At 33.9% G+C, this 16,160-nt stretch overlaps 1 protein-coding gene, 1 long non-coding RNA gene and 1 other non-coding gene across 4 annotated transcripts; 1 reads left to right on the forward strand and 2 right to left on the reverse strand.

Annotated features, from left to right (window-relative positions):
• Positions 1–7,158: 7,158 nt before the first annotated feature.
• TRNAC-GCA (transfer RNA cysteine (anticodon GCA)) lies at positions 7,159–7,230 on the reverse strand. The gene has a single exon. It is a non-coding gene; the product is annotated as a tRNA-Cys (tRNA).
• Positions 7,231–7,240: 10 nt separating this feature from the next.
• On the forward strand, positions 7,241–12,954 carry LOC18605573 (RNA polymerase III subunit RPC82 family protein). The gene is made up of 14 exons (XM_007038642.3): positions 7,241–7,440; positions 7,564–7,711; positions 7,966–8,084; positions 8,182–8,269; positions 8,442–8,593; positions 9,114–9,266; positions 9,340–9,447; positions 10,302–10,413; positions 10,925–11,068; positions 11,158–11,195; positions 11,289–11,381; positions 11,521–11,604; positions 12,244–12,393; positions 12,613–12,954. Exons 1-14 carry the CDS (start codon positions 7,372–7,374, stop codon positions 12,724–12,726), a joined length of 1,572 nt encoding a protein of 523 aa, XP_007038704.3. The 5' UTR covers positions 7,241–7,371; the 3' UTR covers positions 12,727–12,954.
• Positions 12,955–13,280: 326 nt separating this feature from the next.
• On the reverse strand, positions 13,281–15,777 carry LOC18605574 (uncharacterized). Of its 2 annotated transcripts, none has more exons than XR_016025431.1 (3): positions 15,641–15,777; positions 14,294–14,348; positions 13,281–13,862 (listed from the first exon to the last, which is right to left on the reverse strand). It is a non-coding gene; the product is annotated as an uncharacterized LOC18605574 (long non-coding RNA). The 2 variants fall into 2 exon arrangements; XR_001927144.2 differs by having other exon boundaries at positions 13,281–13,895.
• Between the last annotated feature and the right edge of the window lie 383 nt (positions 15,778–16,160).

The raw sequence follows: 16,160 nt of genomic DNA on the forward strand, positions 1-16,160 counted from the left end.
CAGAAACTTTTTTCGGCAGTTTCATGCTGTGAAATAGAGCAGTAGTTTTTCTGTAAACGAAAATTGAAGCACTGCCTTTAACCCTGGTATCGACAAATCAAAAACCACTTTCAACACAGTCGTTACCATACTAGCGGATTCCATATATACTATCCTGGAGGAGCTCATGCCGGCCGATACAGTATGGGAGTTTCATATATACACTTGAAAACACATAAAAATACAGGGGGAAGAAAATCTTACTCATAAAAATCCATGCTTTCCACAGGAGGGAAAAAAAAAAAAAACATGTAGAAACATGGCGGGGGCTTACCAGGAGCAGGAGGCTTGACATAAATTTAGAGCTACTGATGGAAAATTCCGAAGGGATTGCATGATCCAATGAGTGAACTGAATCAACAAAAGCTTATACCAGTTGCCTCCATGAATTCATTCGGTAATCCAGGAACAATATTAGATCAATGCGATCCCTTTGGAGCTCTCCACCTGCCTAAGAACATCAGAACATGAAAGTAGCAAAATTAATAGACTTTGTCTTTTCTTTTCTTTTTCTTTTTTTCTCTTGTAGTAGGTCGGGAGACGGGGAATGGTAACCGGCTTTTCTCTGTGAAGCGTATGGGTAAAACCCAAAGCTGGGTTTTGATTGTTTTTTGATTTATAGAGGAAGAAAAAGATTGGCCGTAGCTGTTCGACTACTGTTACGCCCGTTATCTTATGTTCACGCATTTCTTGTGATGGGAAGTTAGGCGGCTCGCAATATCATCTTTATTGGGTAGATGAAATTACTAAAGTAGCTCCACAGAATTATTAGTCCTCTCCCCAAAATGCAAGATCTTACCTATTTTAAACCAGGAAAATTTCCCTTTGACTGCTACATTTGTGTTGAAAGAAACCACTATATATTGTTAATTTCGAGCAGCTAAGAAGAAGATTAAATTATTGCTTCTCAATGTTAATTTGATTAAATAATGAGTGTACGTATCTATTATTCAAATATGAAATTCAAGCTTTTTTCGGTTCTCAATAATAAAAAAAAAGATTAGTTCAATGTAACTTTGCTTATACTCGAAGAAGTCTATGAGTTGAAATTTAATTAATTAAAAAACACTTTAATTCAACTTACATATATGCAAATTGTCATGGGCTTTTAACTCTACAAGGGTTAGAGAGAAACAATGGCACATAAAATAATTAATAATTACGAATTATTCTAAAGCTAATTATCTTGTCAATTAACTAGTAATAAATTTAAAAACATTTCAAATTTCAAATAAGCTTGTACATTAATTTGTCACGCTTATACATACATTTATTTTTAACTAAACATGTTAATTAATATTATAATTCAATTTTATTTTAGTAACTAAAATTAAATAGACACTCGCTAAACATATAATCTTACTTTTATCTTGACTTAAAGACTAATGTATGGAATGAAAACAGTGAATATATACATACAATATCATATAATATAAAGCAATCTTTATTTTTAATCCTATAGTACTCTAGTACCTAATTTGTTATCATCTTGCTAGGCAACCAACTGCTCGTAGAGTTTTGACGTAGTAGTATTTTGCAAGCGGTTTCGAGGTACGTTTACATTTAAGGCCATGCATGTGTGAGTGCGAAACCAGGACAGGAGGGTGGGTGATGCGGTCGCTTTCAAACCCACGAGGCGTTTCCTGCCCAATCTTGGCAAAAGGTTCTGTCTTGATGATAAAATGGACTTGCCTTAGTGTTGTTTGTCCAGAAATGGTATTGTACGTGCTCATAATTCTGGCGTTTGAACCTTTCCCGAAAAACAGAAAATCTGGCTTTGGAATATATTTAGACATAAATACTTATTTTTTGTTTTTTAAATCATACATCTCAATTATCAATTAAAATTTCAAAAACTTTATAAGTTAAAAAGTTACGTTTTATTTTACCAATACACATGCGTTGGTCAGCAACATATACATGCACTTAGTTCAATTTTACATTGGTTTGTTTATTAATTTCTTTTGTGGATGTATAATTTGATATATATATATATATATGTATATATATATCAAAATTATGAAAAATAACCTTCTTCATAAACCCAATTTAAAAATATCATTTTTTATAATTTTAACTATTTTTTGTATGACTTGAGAATAATACCCTTTAAACAATTTTAGATAAATTAAAATAGTTTTAGTTTTCTCTCTCTTACCATCCAGATAAAAATTTTAAAATTAAATCTCGATTTCCCTCTCTACTCAAATATATCTATCTCGCCATCCAATTCGCAGATATGACATCAAACTCTTTCTTATTTTGTTTTATTTTTTTGGATGGTGGATCTTGGAGTTCTTAATGGTGATAAACAACGATTTTGCTCTTTGTAGATAGCGATTTTGCTCAGGGAGAAAGAATAGCTAAAACATTTTTAATGGGTTTTATGGTGATTAACGGTTTTGTTGTGTCTGAGATTGGGATGATTGTTAAGCATGTTGTTAGGAATTTTGATTTTTTTTATGGGATTTTGAGTTGAAATTGTTCAGAGAATATTTTGTAAAGAGGGTATATTTTGTTTTTGTATAAGGGGAGTGAGCAAGACCTCTCGATAGGGATATATTTTCTCTTACTTTTGAGGGTTATGGAGTTTTGTAACCTATCTTTTATGAAATACATAATTTCATGGCTTAGCAAAAAAAATATGTGTTTTAGGTTTTTGAATTTATTAGTTTATTTATATATCCCAAAATTGAGTTTACTGATTTTTAGGTATTGCTTGACTTACTAACAAGTCACGCAATGCCTATCAACTAGTCACGCAATGCCTTATCAGAAACTAGTCACGCAATGCCTTATCAGAAACTAGTCACGCAATACCTTATAAAAAACTAATCACGTAATTTTCAAAGTTAGTCACTCAATGCCTATCAACTAGTCACGCAATACCTTATTAGAAACTAGTCACGCAATATCTTATAAAAAACTAGTCACGTAATGTCCAAATTTAGTCACGCAATGCCTGTTAACTAGACACGCAATGCCTTACTAACAAGTCACGCAATATCTATCAACTAGTCACGCAATGCCTTATCAGAAACTAATCACGCAATACCTTATAAAAAACTAGTCACTCAATGTCCAAATTCAATCACGCAATACCTATTAACTAGTCACGCAATACCTTATCAAAAATCAATCACGTAATGCCTTATAAAAAATTAGTCACTTAATGCTCAAATTCAATCACGTAATATTCAAAGTCAGTCACGCAATACTTAAAAATTAGTCATATAATTCTCAAAAATCACCAAAACTACTGAATTCCATTTAATAAGATCAACAACTTCAAACGATACACCATATTCCATTTAACAATATAATTAACAAACATGAATGCTCAAAATGTTTGAAAGTTTTTCTTCATTTATCAAAAATTACTCTAAAATGTTTAAAAATACTCAAAACACTCACAGGTTTTCTTCGTATATCAAAAACTATTCCAAAATACTCAAAATGCTTAAACGTTTTTCTTTCTGGTAAGAAATACTCCAGAGATAAATAGTCTGATGAGGAAAGCTCAAAAAATATAAGTCAGTTTGAGATGCAAACCTAAACATACTTGACCTGTTAACAGGTTTCAGGTTGAGGCACGGAGCCTAACAAATGGGTCGATTTCATTAAGGATAATTTTGTCTAATTTTTTTTTCTCTTGACTAAAAATAGATAAAATTATAGAAATGATCATTTTTAAAAACGCCTTATACCTCAGACTCATTTATGAAAAGTACTCTAAAAAAAATTATTTGATTGTAATTATAATTTTTATTTTATAATATACAACGTCATAAAAAAAAGAAAAAAATTACTTTTCAATGAAAAGGAAAGAATAAAATTGTTAGTGATAAGTATACGACGAGGAGACGTATCACTAGCCATTATTCTCAAAAACCGTTGGACAACTTTTTTATTATTAATTGATTTACTTTTTGGCCAAATATTATTAATTGACTTATTCATCATAAAGTAATAGGCTGGCAAACAAAGAAGATGCGGGAAGCACACGTACACCTTTGCATCTTTTTCACATTAATTTTCTCATCGAGACAATTAGACTACGACACACGCTCAAGCTAATAGGTAAGAGGGGGCAGTGCTGGTAAATATTGAGGACAGGCAACATAATGAGATTCATATGGGTTTTAAGGCAGGTGAGAGTAACAATCAAAACAGCTAATGTTGTCAGGAAGAAACTGAACACCTAATCCACTTGAGAAAATGACTCCATCCCCTTTCCTTTCTCTTCTTTATTATTGTTATCTTTCTTTTTATATTATGTATATCAGCTGCTATTTCGCACGGAGACGACATGTATCCATGGCCGTACAGAATTGCCAGATTGCTCTTTGAAAATCTCAGCTCTTCAGATTTCATTACCTTGGCCTCGGTTGGTCAATTGGGTCCATCAGTAATATGATAGAAACTTTGTCTCGAGAAAATATGCTTCTGATTAATTTCGTATTTATTGTCCGACCCCTCTCTCTTTTTCATGCGAAGGAACCATGATGGGATCCCTTTCCATTCTTCGGATTAGTAAACTTTAAGAGCTGTTTGTGGAATCAACTAATGGTCTTCAATTAAGAGCTCTCTAACAAAAAGATATACACCGAGTCACTGATATAAAAAGAGTGCAGTGCAGATGAGAGAGTGCAATTGCTTGAAGAGTTTTCACATCAACTTTTAGAAACATATCAGAGTGGATATAGGCTTTCATTTTCAATCATGTCGTTGGAAAGTTTCCATTAAGCGATTAATTAAGAAACTATTCTGGAAGAATGGAGCGACATGACTCACGACTTCTCTTCCAAAATTCTAAAAAAACTGTATACCTGCTTAGTTCCAACCAGAAAGAAAATTACAAGGCAGGGCGATTCTAAAATTTACCCAGGATTTCTCGTTGAGAGTCACGGGAATGGTTTAAACAGTTGGAGCCTCGGATGCATACAAATCACACTAGTACTTGCTAGGAATACACCATAACATCAAGAAAGAAGGAATAGCATATGACTGGCTAGCAAGCTCGTCGTATCATAGCTATCCCTTATATGGATTTCATAATCGATGAAAAGCTATAATAAGATGAGTAAACTTGACAAGTAAATTGGTGGCTGTGTACGATTTTGTCCCACAGGAGAAAATTATAACCACTAGTAAATGGAAGGTGCGGCCACTCAAAAAAGCAGACTCCCATTTCCCATCATAAGCACCAAAGAGAGAGAAATTTTTGTGGTCGAATGATTTGAAAGAAAATTGGGCATGAGTGCAGAAGCTCATGAACCGCTCCTCCAAGTCCGCCCAATTCAGTGAACAGATTTCAGAGAAGGGTAAAAACAAAAAGGAAGCCTTCCATCAGCATTTCTGATCATGTGAGGTGCTGGCACGGGGTCCAAACCTACCAAAGCCATATTTGAGAGGCACATCTCACCCCCCACACCACTCGCACATGCCCCGCATGATCTCCCTCTCATGCATCGTACATCGATGTGTCCCCTGGATTCGTTACCTGTGGGGTCGCTCTGTTCTCCCTCTTTTACAACTGAGATATGGCAAAAGTTCCTAAACCCTTTTTCCTATTTCTTTTCTTCCCCCCCGACTTTACCAGGTTGTCCACTTTTATCAAACTTTCTGATTCCCTTATACCTTTAATTTCACATTTGTAATCAGGATCTGGTTCCATCACTTCATTTCTGTGAGAAAGAACTATAATTAAGTATCAATGGTGATGACCGGTTCGTATTTCTAACAACTGAGAGGGGAGAAAGAACTATAATTAAGCCTCTTCTCCGAGTCAAGCTGAAATATTGGACCGCCGTTCCCTGTACAGTTTTCTTTATGGAAACTTGCAGCAATACTTTGGTGCCTTCAAAGGTTTGAAAACTCGAAATATTAGACCTCCTAACCCCATCTTATCTTTTGATGAACACCAAAAATTTGTCTTAAACCATTTACAAAGAAATTTATAATCTAAGGACTCAAGTTGATATAATCAAAAGTCAAAATTCATCCACAAAATTAATCGACACTTGTCTTTATTAAGAAAACTAACGTGACCAACATTTTGGTTTAGGTCGGCAGTGCAGTGCTCAGGGGTGACGAAAACATTAGCCAGCAGTCTAAATGGGCAGGAGAGGTCATGTGAATTAGTGGTTCTCTTGAGCGTATTCGGGGGGATTGCTGACCCACATTTTTCCAGTTGATGAATTTGAAGCAGGAACAACTTTGAAATACTTGTGCCTTAAATAGCATTAGTCTTAATGATTTTAAAATAATGGAATGTGCATTTGAAGTTTAATTTTAGATACTAACATTCAATGTGCGGTCTTCAAAGTCATTCTCAACTCTACTCTACATATGGGAGAGTTTGTTTTGGACTGAGTCTCTCACAGTGACAGAATCAAAATTTTAGATTTGAAGAAATGAAAATAAAAAATTTAATATTTAAAAAATAAAAGTAAAATTTTAAAATAAAATAAATTTTTAAAATTTTAGGAAGGGGCGGGGGCCCCTACTAGCCCGCTCCCTCCGCCTCCGGTCTCCGAATGATATTGTCTTCAACAATCTATTGAACTTTATAAAAAAGGATTCCTGATGTGATTCTGATTTCTAGTTAATGAAAGCTATTTACACATCCTAATAAGAAACAAGAGAGAGAAGTCAGTCAGATATGACTTTAGGAATCTCATTTTTTCTGCATTCGCACGGTACCCAAAAAAGCTAAAAGAAAAAGAAAGATTTGAATTTTAGCATATTAATAATAGGAAAAAAAAACTCCTAAAGTATTATTATTTTTATTACAAGTAAATAATATTAATTAATATGACAATTAGTCTGTATTCAAATTATATGTCAATTAAAAGCTAGTAAAATCAAAAGTTTACAGAGTATAACTTTTCTTTGACTTTTTAAGGGATGGTAAAGAAAATTTTTTTATTTATTTTTAAGCAGGCTTTTGGGCTGTGGCAGCTATTTAGCCCATATGGATTCAGCATTTAGTGGTGTTTATCAAAGGCCCCGAAGGCCTGAACTAAAACAAAGGATGTCGGTTACCCACATTAATGGGCCCAAAACAAATCAGCGTGTTTAGACTTTAGAGCGAAAAAAGGGAAAACCTTAGGACTGAGGGCCCAACCGGGTTCGAACCGGTGACCTCTTGATCTGCAGTCAAATGCTCTACCACTGAGCTATGGACCCAGCTTTCACTACCTCTCTTATAGAAAATATTTTGCTCGAGTTAGCCTGATAACCCTTGTCACCTTCCCGCCTCCGGTTCTTTTTTCTCTTTCTCAGTTTCCATAGGAGCAAACCCAAAGAAATCATCAAAAAGGGCAAAAAATGGTGACTCAGCACGGCATCAAATACGCCGTCCTTCTAATCACCACTCACTTCGGCGATCTCGTCGCCGTAAATAAATTTATTGCTCTACTCAACCTATTGATTATGAATTTTTATTTATTTACGCATTTATATAGTTTGCTGATAATAATAATAATATGAAGTTTGATTTTGTTGCTTTCTTTTGTACAGAAAGTTTGTGAGTGTCTCCTCCGGAAAGGACCGTTAACTCTCCAAGCCATAGTCCGGTTCACGGAGCTCACTTCTTCTCAAGTCAAAAACAGTTTGCTTGTCTTGATTCAACACAATTGCGTTCAAGCTTTTATTCTCGAACAGCCTGGTCCTCCCATTTTTTAGCATTTCAATTTTATTCTTTTTTTTTAATTATTTATTCTCTGTTTGGCTGCTAAGAAGATTTGAAAAAGAGGGTTTAGGTTTAGTTCCCTTTGTCTGGATGCTCCACTGAAACTGTAAAAGAAAGTAGGCAATTGGGGTTGCAGGATAATTTAAAATCTCAAAATTGAATTGAATTCTATAATCTTCTGCCTTTGTTAGAATTTGATTGTTTGAAATAATTTGCAATGGTACATGTAGGCAGTCATGGAGATGGAGCAAAACTTAACACTCAGTACATAGCATTGTTCAATAACATAATCCATCGTTGGAGGTTTCCCAAATTCTTGACTATTGTCTCCCAGAAACTTGATAAACAAGTAAACTTGCTTCCCTTCATTTCTACTAAGAAAAAACTGGGCAAATTTAGATATATAGTTTTTTAAATTTATATTTTGGGTATTGTGGTTTTTGTAGTGTGTTGAACTTATCGAGGCTTTGCTTTTGCATGGAAGGCTTACCCTCAAGCAAATGTCTGATCGAGCAAAATCAGCTCAAAATGAAGGCAAGTCTTTCATAATTAGCTTTTGGTTTTTTTCTTGCTTGAATAGAGGCAAATGTTAGTACTTTTGGTTGAAAGAAACTAGGAATATGATTAGATTGTGCATCTGAGTCAAGTGATATACCCATAAGTGAAATAATTCTTGTCCATTTAATAAATATTAAATATATTCCAGGAGATGATGTAATTTTAGATGCTGTACGAGAAGCCTTTATTAAGTTACTGAATGCTCATTTTGTTGAACGATGCCCTGCTGCTGAGCCTGTTCTGACAAAACCAACTGAAGAAGAGACTTCCGCAAGGAAGCGAGTTCCTAAGTCTGCCAAGGTATTTGTTGATTCATGTCAGATTAGTTGGTGATTTCTTTTGTGCAAAACCTGGATTAGCATGTGGTTTTATCTGGTTGTAGAAATATCACTACAAGGATTGATATTGGAGCCAACGTTTATTGCAGCACAGTTCTATCCTTGAGGACTGCTATTGAAACATACTTAAAAAACAGTAGTAATTCATAATAATTCATTGTCTTGTTTCTGTCTTCCTAAAGTGTTTTGGTTCCTATATGCTGATGTGTAATGCATCCTTAATTAAATTTTTAATGAGTATGGTTCTGCTGATGTCTGAGTAAAATTGTCTGTTGTGTCCACATGGGTTTGTAGAGAGCAGTTGTCACATTAACTAGGCAGGCATAAGTTAGTCAAAATTGAATCTTTTAATTAAAGTAGACTACCATAGTCATTGATGACTAATCACTTTATATTACCTCTTGATATCAAGTTGCACCATCTAAATTTTATTCTGACTAAATATGACTCCATTAGAAACTTTCTTCAATGTGTTCTTTCAGATACTTGAAGGAAAAGAAACATTAGAGCAACGTGTTTTGGAAGCTGCCACACCTTCTGAAGCATTAAGATTTTTGCTTGTAACACGAACTGAACCTGCTGCTGATGGAGGGAAGGATGAGAACAATTCCTCTAGCATGACAGTTGGCAAGAAGGTTGGCATAAGACATGTTATTTGAATCAACTAGGTTCATTCATATGCTAATTTGCATTTTCTCATCTTTATAGCGCAAGCTTGATGCTTTAGAGTCAGAGACAGAAGGTGAGGCTACAGATGAACAAGTAGTTCTTTGGCGTGCTAACTTTGAGGAATTTATACGTCGTCTTAGGCATAAGGTTGGTTTTTTCTTATGATCTATCATCTGAATTATACTTTGAATACATCATAAAGAAAGTAGAAACAAAAGCATTTTATTAATCAGTCGAGGAATAATATGCTCCATACTAATCATGTGTAATTGTAATGTGACTTGTGAAGTGGTGATGGTAGGAATTAGCCAAAGGTTGCTATGTAATGTATTTCATGCATGTTCATGAAAGATATTCTGGCTGTATTGCCTTTCTCCAGAGAATTATGCTGTTGGGAAGCGTCAGCATTTTAGCCTTAGATGAATTTCATTTGATTTCAGTAATTTTTCATGTTACCTTGCTTCATTTAGGATACTTTTTCCCTTTCTAATCTCTTACAGCCTTACAATTTAAAACTCTTTCAGGGAAAATCTTTTATAAATGTAGCATACTTGTGTCCCCATTAAAAAACCACTGGCAACATGGTCACAAAATTTCACTGAACTGTCACATATAGATCACCTGATTTTTAGATATCTCATTAATCTCTCTAAAGCATTAAATTAGCATGCCATTGCTTTTTTCTTTTATTCTTTTCTTTCTTTCTTCATCCATTTTTATTTTTTTTTTATCTTTTTATGGGCTCCATAGAAAGCTCAGGTTGCTGAAGAAGAACTTATCTAAACTTCAAGGGTTCATGGAACTGTCCCTTCAATTATTCTGTTTCCCTCTCTATTTCTTTAATTATTCTATAGGCATTAAGTATTTCTCTACCAATTACAGTGATTAACTAATGTGTTTAGATGCAAGATGAAACCTTGCTATACTTCATTACTCTGTAGCTTTTGAATATGCTCCTATCTATTGTTACTGAATGAATGTTGACTTCTGTAAATTTCTAGGCTTTCATCGAGAATGTGAGGGCATGCCTGGATGATGGAGCTGTTATTGTCGTAAGTGCGATGCTGGAAGCAACTAGAACTGCAGAGAAGAAAGTTAAAACAGAGAATTCAGGTTGGCTAATTTTTGACTGTTGCTAATTATCTGTGAACATCTACAATTATGTATTTATTTACTGCCCAAATCATATTTTGATATATTTTTCAATTTCTGTAATGCATGGATCTTATAGACTAATACAGTATCAATGCAAATAATTGGACTTTTTCGGCCATTTATAGAAATTATAACTTGAGATTACACCCCTAGGGTTTTTTCCTCTAAAAAAGTAATAATATATTAACTTAGTGTTTTTGAATTAATCTTCGTTAATATGTGAAAAACTTTTAAGAAAGAGGTGTGAGATGCTTCAACTATATTGACTTAACAATGCGGGCTACAGTGAAGCCACTTCAGGAAACTTTGCCTTAATTATGCTGGTCTTGCAAATTGAAGAAGCCAGGGAGTTCTGTTTTGGCAAAAGAAGCTACAAAGTTTTAGCAAAAAGAAAAAAAGGGTTTATGCCTTTGGCTCTTGCAACTTTGTTGATTATTGCTTGTATTGTTGATAAAACTCTATTGTACAGTTCCCTTGTCACTCAATTCCATTTATGAAGAGGTGATAAAGAGTGAAGAAGGCCGTAATATAACCTTTGATCGTGTGAGAGCCTCCCTTGTTCAGTTGAGTTGTCCACCCTTTGTAAAAGCAGTCAATGAGTCGTACAGTATTGGTTCGTATGCCTTTTTTCTCACTCAATCTTTGCTTTGGCTGATTAATTTGTTTTGTATTTCTGGTGACACATTGTTGTTTCTTGTACAGATTTCAAGAAAATAATTGAACTAGCTCAGAATGATGAGGTCTTTCTCGTTTAAGTATTGTTTTAAAATATTTTGAGTTGCCCATGCTCCATTAAGCTAGATATATGGCCGGTAACTTATCATATATTGCAGGTGGAATCTATTGTGTTGAAAAGATACGGAAGGGATGCATATAGAATGTTTCGGTTGCTATCAAGCACTGCTCGCTTACTTGAGACTGATAAGGTAAGAATTCTCTAACACTCATGGAGAGAACAATTTAGACTTCTGCTATTGCTTTTTGAGATATATATTAGATGGTTTTAAGAATGTTTTTGGAATCTTATTACTGCACTGAAAATTTGTTTTCTTATATTTTCTGTAGATTGCAGATACTGCATTTGTTGAAAAGAAGGACACAACAAAAATTCTTTATAAGCTGTGGAAAGATGATTATTTGCATATGGAGGTACAAACCATTTCTTTGTGTGTCCATGACTGAGCATAATATAATAATATGTATGTTTTCTGACACCTCTTAATTGTTACCACAAATGCTTTAAAGCATTTATATTGGATTCATTTAAATTAAGTTTGTTGTCCGGAATAAATAAATATGATATAAAGTTCTTTTTCTGAAATCTAAAACTAATAGAAAAGGGCAATTTAATGAAATCAATTTCAAGTCTGACAGGCTTTGATCAGAATTTAAAAATGGCTTAAAATTCCACAACTTTAAAACTAAATGAATTAGAACTCATCCCCTAAAGTTCAATTGGAAAACAGCCTTTATTTGCAAGGTAGTCAGATATCTAAATCCTAATAGGATTGATGCTATGGTTTTAACAGATTTGGTGTTTACCTAGGGCTATGTGTATGGTATATGTATTATGTTTCAGTGATGAAGAAATTACATGGCTCATTGCGGAAGTGAAGTGGCTTTTACATTATCAATTGGTTATGCTGTTTAGTACGTGCTATTCAGCCAGGAAAAGAAAAAAAGAATAAAAGAAAAAGCAGTTTACTATGTGCTTTTGCCATATTGAGTGGATGAATGGTTTATACAGTCCAAATTCATTTTCATGACAATGCTTATTTCTCACTGCAGAAATTACAACTAACAGGAGCTAGACAATCACAGTTCTTGCTGTGGAAAGTGAATAAGAACACTCTCTGGGAGCATGTACTAGATGAGATGTTCCATGCTGCCTTAAATTTGAGCCTACGAGTGGCTCATGAGTTGGAACAAGAAAAGGAGGTTTGTTACGCACAACTAATCTTCTTGGGTGCCATGCTTTGCAGAAAACATATCATTATACCTACTTGCTTTAACATATTCTTACTGTTGGAAGTGTCTCTCGATTTTCAGTAGCCTACTTCACGTTTCCTTGCAGTCTTTCACATTGTTGGGGGTGTAATTACCACCAAAAAAATTCTGTGTTCTTATACTAAAAATATACTGTGGTGAATTTTTCAGCTTTTGAATCTCCCTCAAGATAAGCGCGTTAACCGACTAAGAAAAGTCAGGTTACTCTTGGAATCATCACAGATGAAACTTGACGATGCTATCATGCTTTTCCATGACTTCTGAAGCAAGTGCTGCTGCCATTTTATTGAGTATCGGAGGGATGTGCTTTTAGACCATTTATCAGTCTATCAATTTTGTAGTTCCGTTTGACGCCATAGGGATTCCAAGTGTTCATAATAGCACTAGGGTTCTCACAATGATACTTTTTTCTTAATTGTCAAAGAATGAGTTCGTGTGTGCCTTGGATTGAATCAAGTGGAAAAATAATATCACTGTTTTTTCATAGTTTCATTAATCCATGTCATCCCACTAAGATCACATTGTCTTACAAGAAACTTCGGCTATTAACCATGTTGAGATCTGATTCTGATGGAAATTTGTCGTGAGAAGAGACATGAATAATGAGCAGTGAAATAAAAAGAAACTATAAACTATATGAAATCCAGGCAACCTAGTGAAATAAAAAAGGCAATTTAGGGGCAAATCAAAACCTTGTAACTAACCAGGTTCGAAGGTTCATAAAAGAGAGTTAACCCATACATAGCTGCAACAATGGGTAATGAAAGTGGATTAACTATAAAGGAACCATTTGATAGGCAAAATGACAGGCAGAAGCATTTGATTGAAATGAAATCTATAGTAATTAAATTTCATTCATCTCAGTCAACCAGAATGAACCAATCTGTTTAGATTCTACACTACTATAGGTAGCCTCTTCTAAGTTGTAATCAAAATTTCAAAAGATATACAGGGCATAGAACCATTCTCTGTTTTTCATGGCCACTGCAACATTATTATCTCATTGCAAAATTTTTTCTGTACATCACCAAAGGTGACTTCTTATCGTCATGAAGGAATGGTGTCGGTGCACAGACTATAATTAAGACTTTGTCTGCTTACTCGACAGGACTCCTTTGTTACCCCATAGTAAACTGGCTTACAGCCCCCATAAGTGATGAAATTCCAACCACAACATAGCTACCACAAAATAGGCTACCATTGAGATTCCACCCTGAGCTAGAAGAAGGCATTGGATGCTTTATATCTGTTGATTTTTCTACACAATGTTCAGTTTTAAGTAGCTCTGCTTCTTTTCCCTCTTAGAATTTGTCAGAAGCTTGCACTCCAAAAACAGTTTCACCAGATAAAGTTTGCTGTTCTTTCACAAGATTCACAGGTGGGTCTGTCTCCAATATCAGCTGTTTAGTATAAATCCAAAACAAGCTTCAAGTCTGCAAAGGACATTTTAATGTATTACAATAAATACATTGGAAACAGTTCACTAAGCTTTTCATGTCTTACTATGAGAGAAGGTTGAACCTAAATATATCAGTGATCTTACTGATCTCCAATTTTGAATTCATGATCAGAGCAATGATGCTTTCTGGTCAGCTTTCGGTTGCCACGAAGATCCTTAGATTACAACTAGCTTACCAAAAAATAATGTCTAAAGCAGAACCCTGGAAGGTTATTTCCCAGAAATTTTTGACAAAATTAGCTCATGGAATGTGGGCTACAAAACTAAACACATGCAAGAATATACACCTTAAAGAAAGTTGCACAGAAAAATAAAACTATGTTTTAAGTTCCATACTAGAATACTGAATTTAACATAACTTCAAGAACTCACCTTTTCGAATTTCATGAGCTGCTTTGCAATTCCTGAAGTCAGGTGTCTAAAGAACCTATGTATAAAATGAAAATTGAATAAACAAATCAGTGCTTATCACTTGAATAAATCATATTAAATTTAATCATCACTTGACAGAAAATATATGACAAGCTCTTATAAGCACTTAAAAAAGAGTAGACTGCTACAAGTACTAGGTAAGTAGGTATTAAGAGGTGCAATAACTAAGAGAATACAAAGAGGAGATATGGATGTAGATAGTTGAACCTCCAGTGAAGTCTGCTTCAAAAGAAGAAGACATTGGAAACTAAAGCAACTGATATCAACTCATCCAATGCAGTCAATACTAATACTAATAATCTTAGTTATCCTTGGGCTGGACTACGGAGATAAACAATACAACCTTTGTCTTCTCCTTATTATAATTATTTTTTTAAATTGTTCTAATTAGTATATCCTATTAAGATCTTTGAATTGAAGGGATCACAAAAAGGATGAAAATGTACTTAATTATGCCTAACATCGCAGATTGCCTCTACTTTGCCTGCTGCTTATCAGTTTCAATTAAGGCAATATTCATCGTTTGAAAAAACTTCATTATGCTCCAATAAATTTATGAGTTCCATCAAAATATGAATCAAAACTCATCATGTGAGGATTGAAACTAAACTAAGAATTGATAGTTGGCCTCTCCAAATTGAGTCCTGGAATGGAAGTGTTTGGATTTCAAAGTATGTTCCTACGAACAAGTCATAATTATGGACAAACAGCAATGCTTATTAACCCCATTTCATCTACAATTACTCCCTGGCTATCAGGGACCACCAAAACATTTTGCATAAGACCAACTCTGGGAAAAATGAAACTATGTATACCACTTAGCTCAACTTGAAAAGCTTTCATGATTAGGACTTATTAGGAATATGCCTGGAGCCTGGACCACATTATCATTCATGGTCCTGCAGTATTTTATATCTAAAACAAGCTTGAATTGACTCTTCGAGAGGCACCCTGGATTGCATGGTTTCGTCTTATCTGTAACATTTGCTAACAAACAGACAAAGCTCCTAAAAATCACTGATTTTCTCCATAAAAAAATAGCTTGCTCCACAAGAAGAATCTAAACAATTACACCCATAAAAGAAAATAAAACCACTTTGAAAATCCACTGATAGCAGTTAAAACTATCATATAAGTTCAACAAGAAACCAACCAAGGCATGCACAAAACTCAAAATACGAAAAAAAAACCACAAATTCAACAAGAAAGTCCGTTATTGACCTTAAAAAAAAAAGGAAGAAGGAAAGAAAGTCTGTTGAAAAGCAAAAAATGATGAATATATTATACCTGCATAAAATGGGGTCGAAGCTGTTCAACAAGAGCCCGGATTTTGAAGTGGGAGTTCTGGAAATCCTCATTGTCAGAGACTCAACCGTTCTCTCGTTGTTGGCCTCTTTTACGTGAGTTTCAATTAGTTGGTTGTTTCTCACTTCTTCCGTTCTTTGGGTGCAGTGGATTTCTTTTTAACTAGGAGAATGTTTGGCATGATTTTTTTAATTTAAAAGTTTTCTAAAATTCTTATAAAAAATAATAATTTTTAAAATTAAACTAAAACAATTTGATAAATTTACTTTTTATAAATTTTTTTATAAACAAGTTGTTAGTTAAAATGATTTATATAAACTTTAATTTTAATTAAAATTACTATAAAAAGTATTTAAAAAATTAAAAAAATTGAATCAAATAAAAAAATGAGTGTGAAAAAAATATAATTTTTTTATAATATTATGAATTACTTAAAGATAAAAAAGATAAAAAAACATTTACTGTTATTTTTTAAAGATTAACTTGAAATTTATAACATTTA

This window comes from Theobroma cacao, chromosome 3, assembly GCF_053813885.1.
Source record: "Theobroma cacao isolate CCN51 chromosome 3, ASM5381388v1, whole genome shotgun sequence".
Classification (NCBI taxonomy): domain Eukaryota; kingdom Viridiplantae; phylum Streptophyta; class Magnoliopsida; order Malvales; family Malvaceae; genus Theobroma; species Theobroma cacao.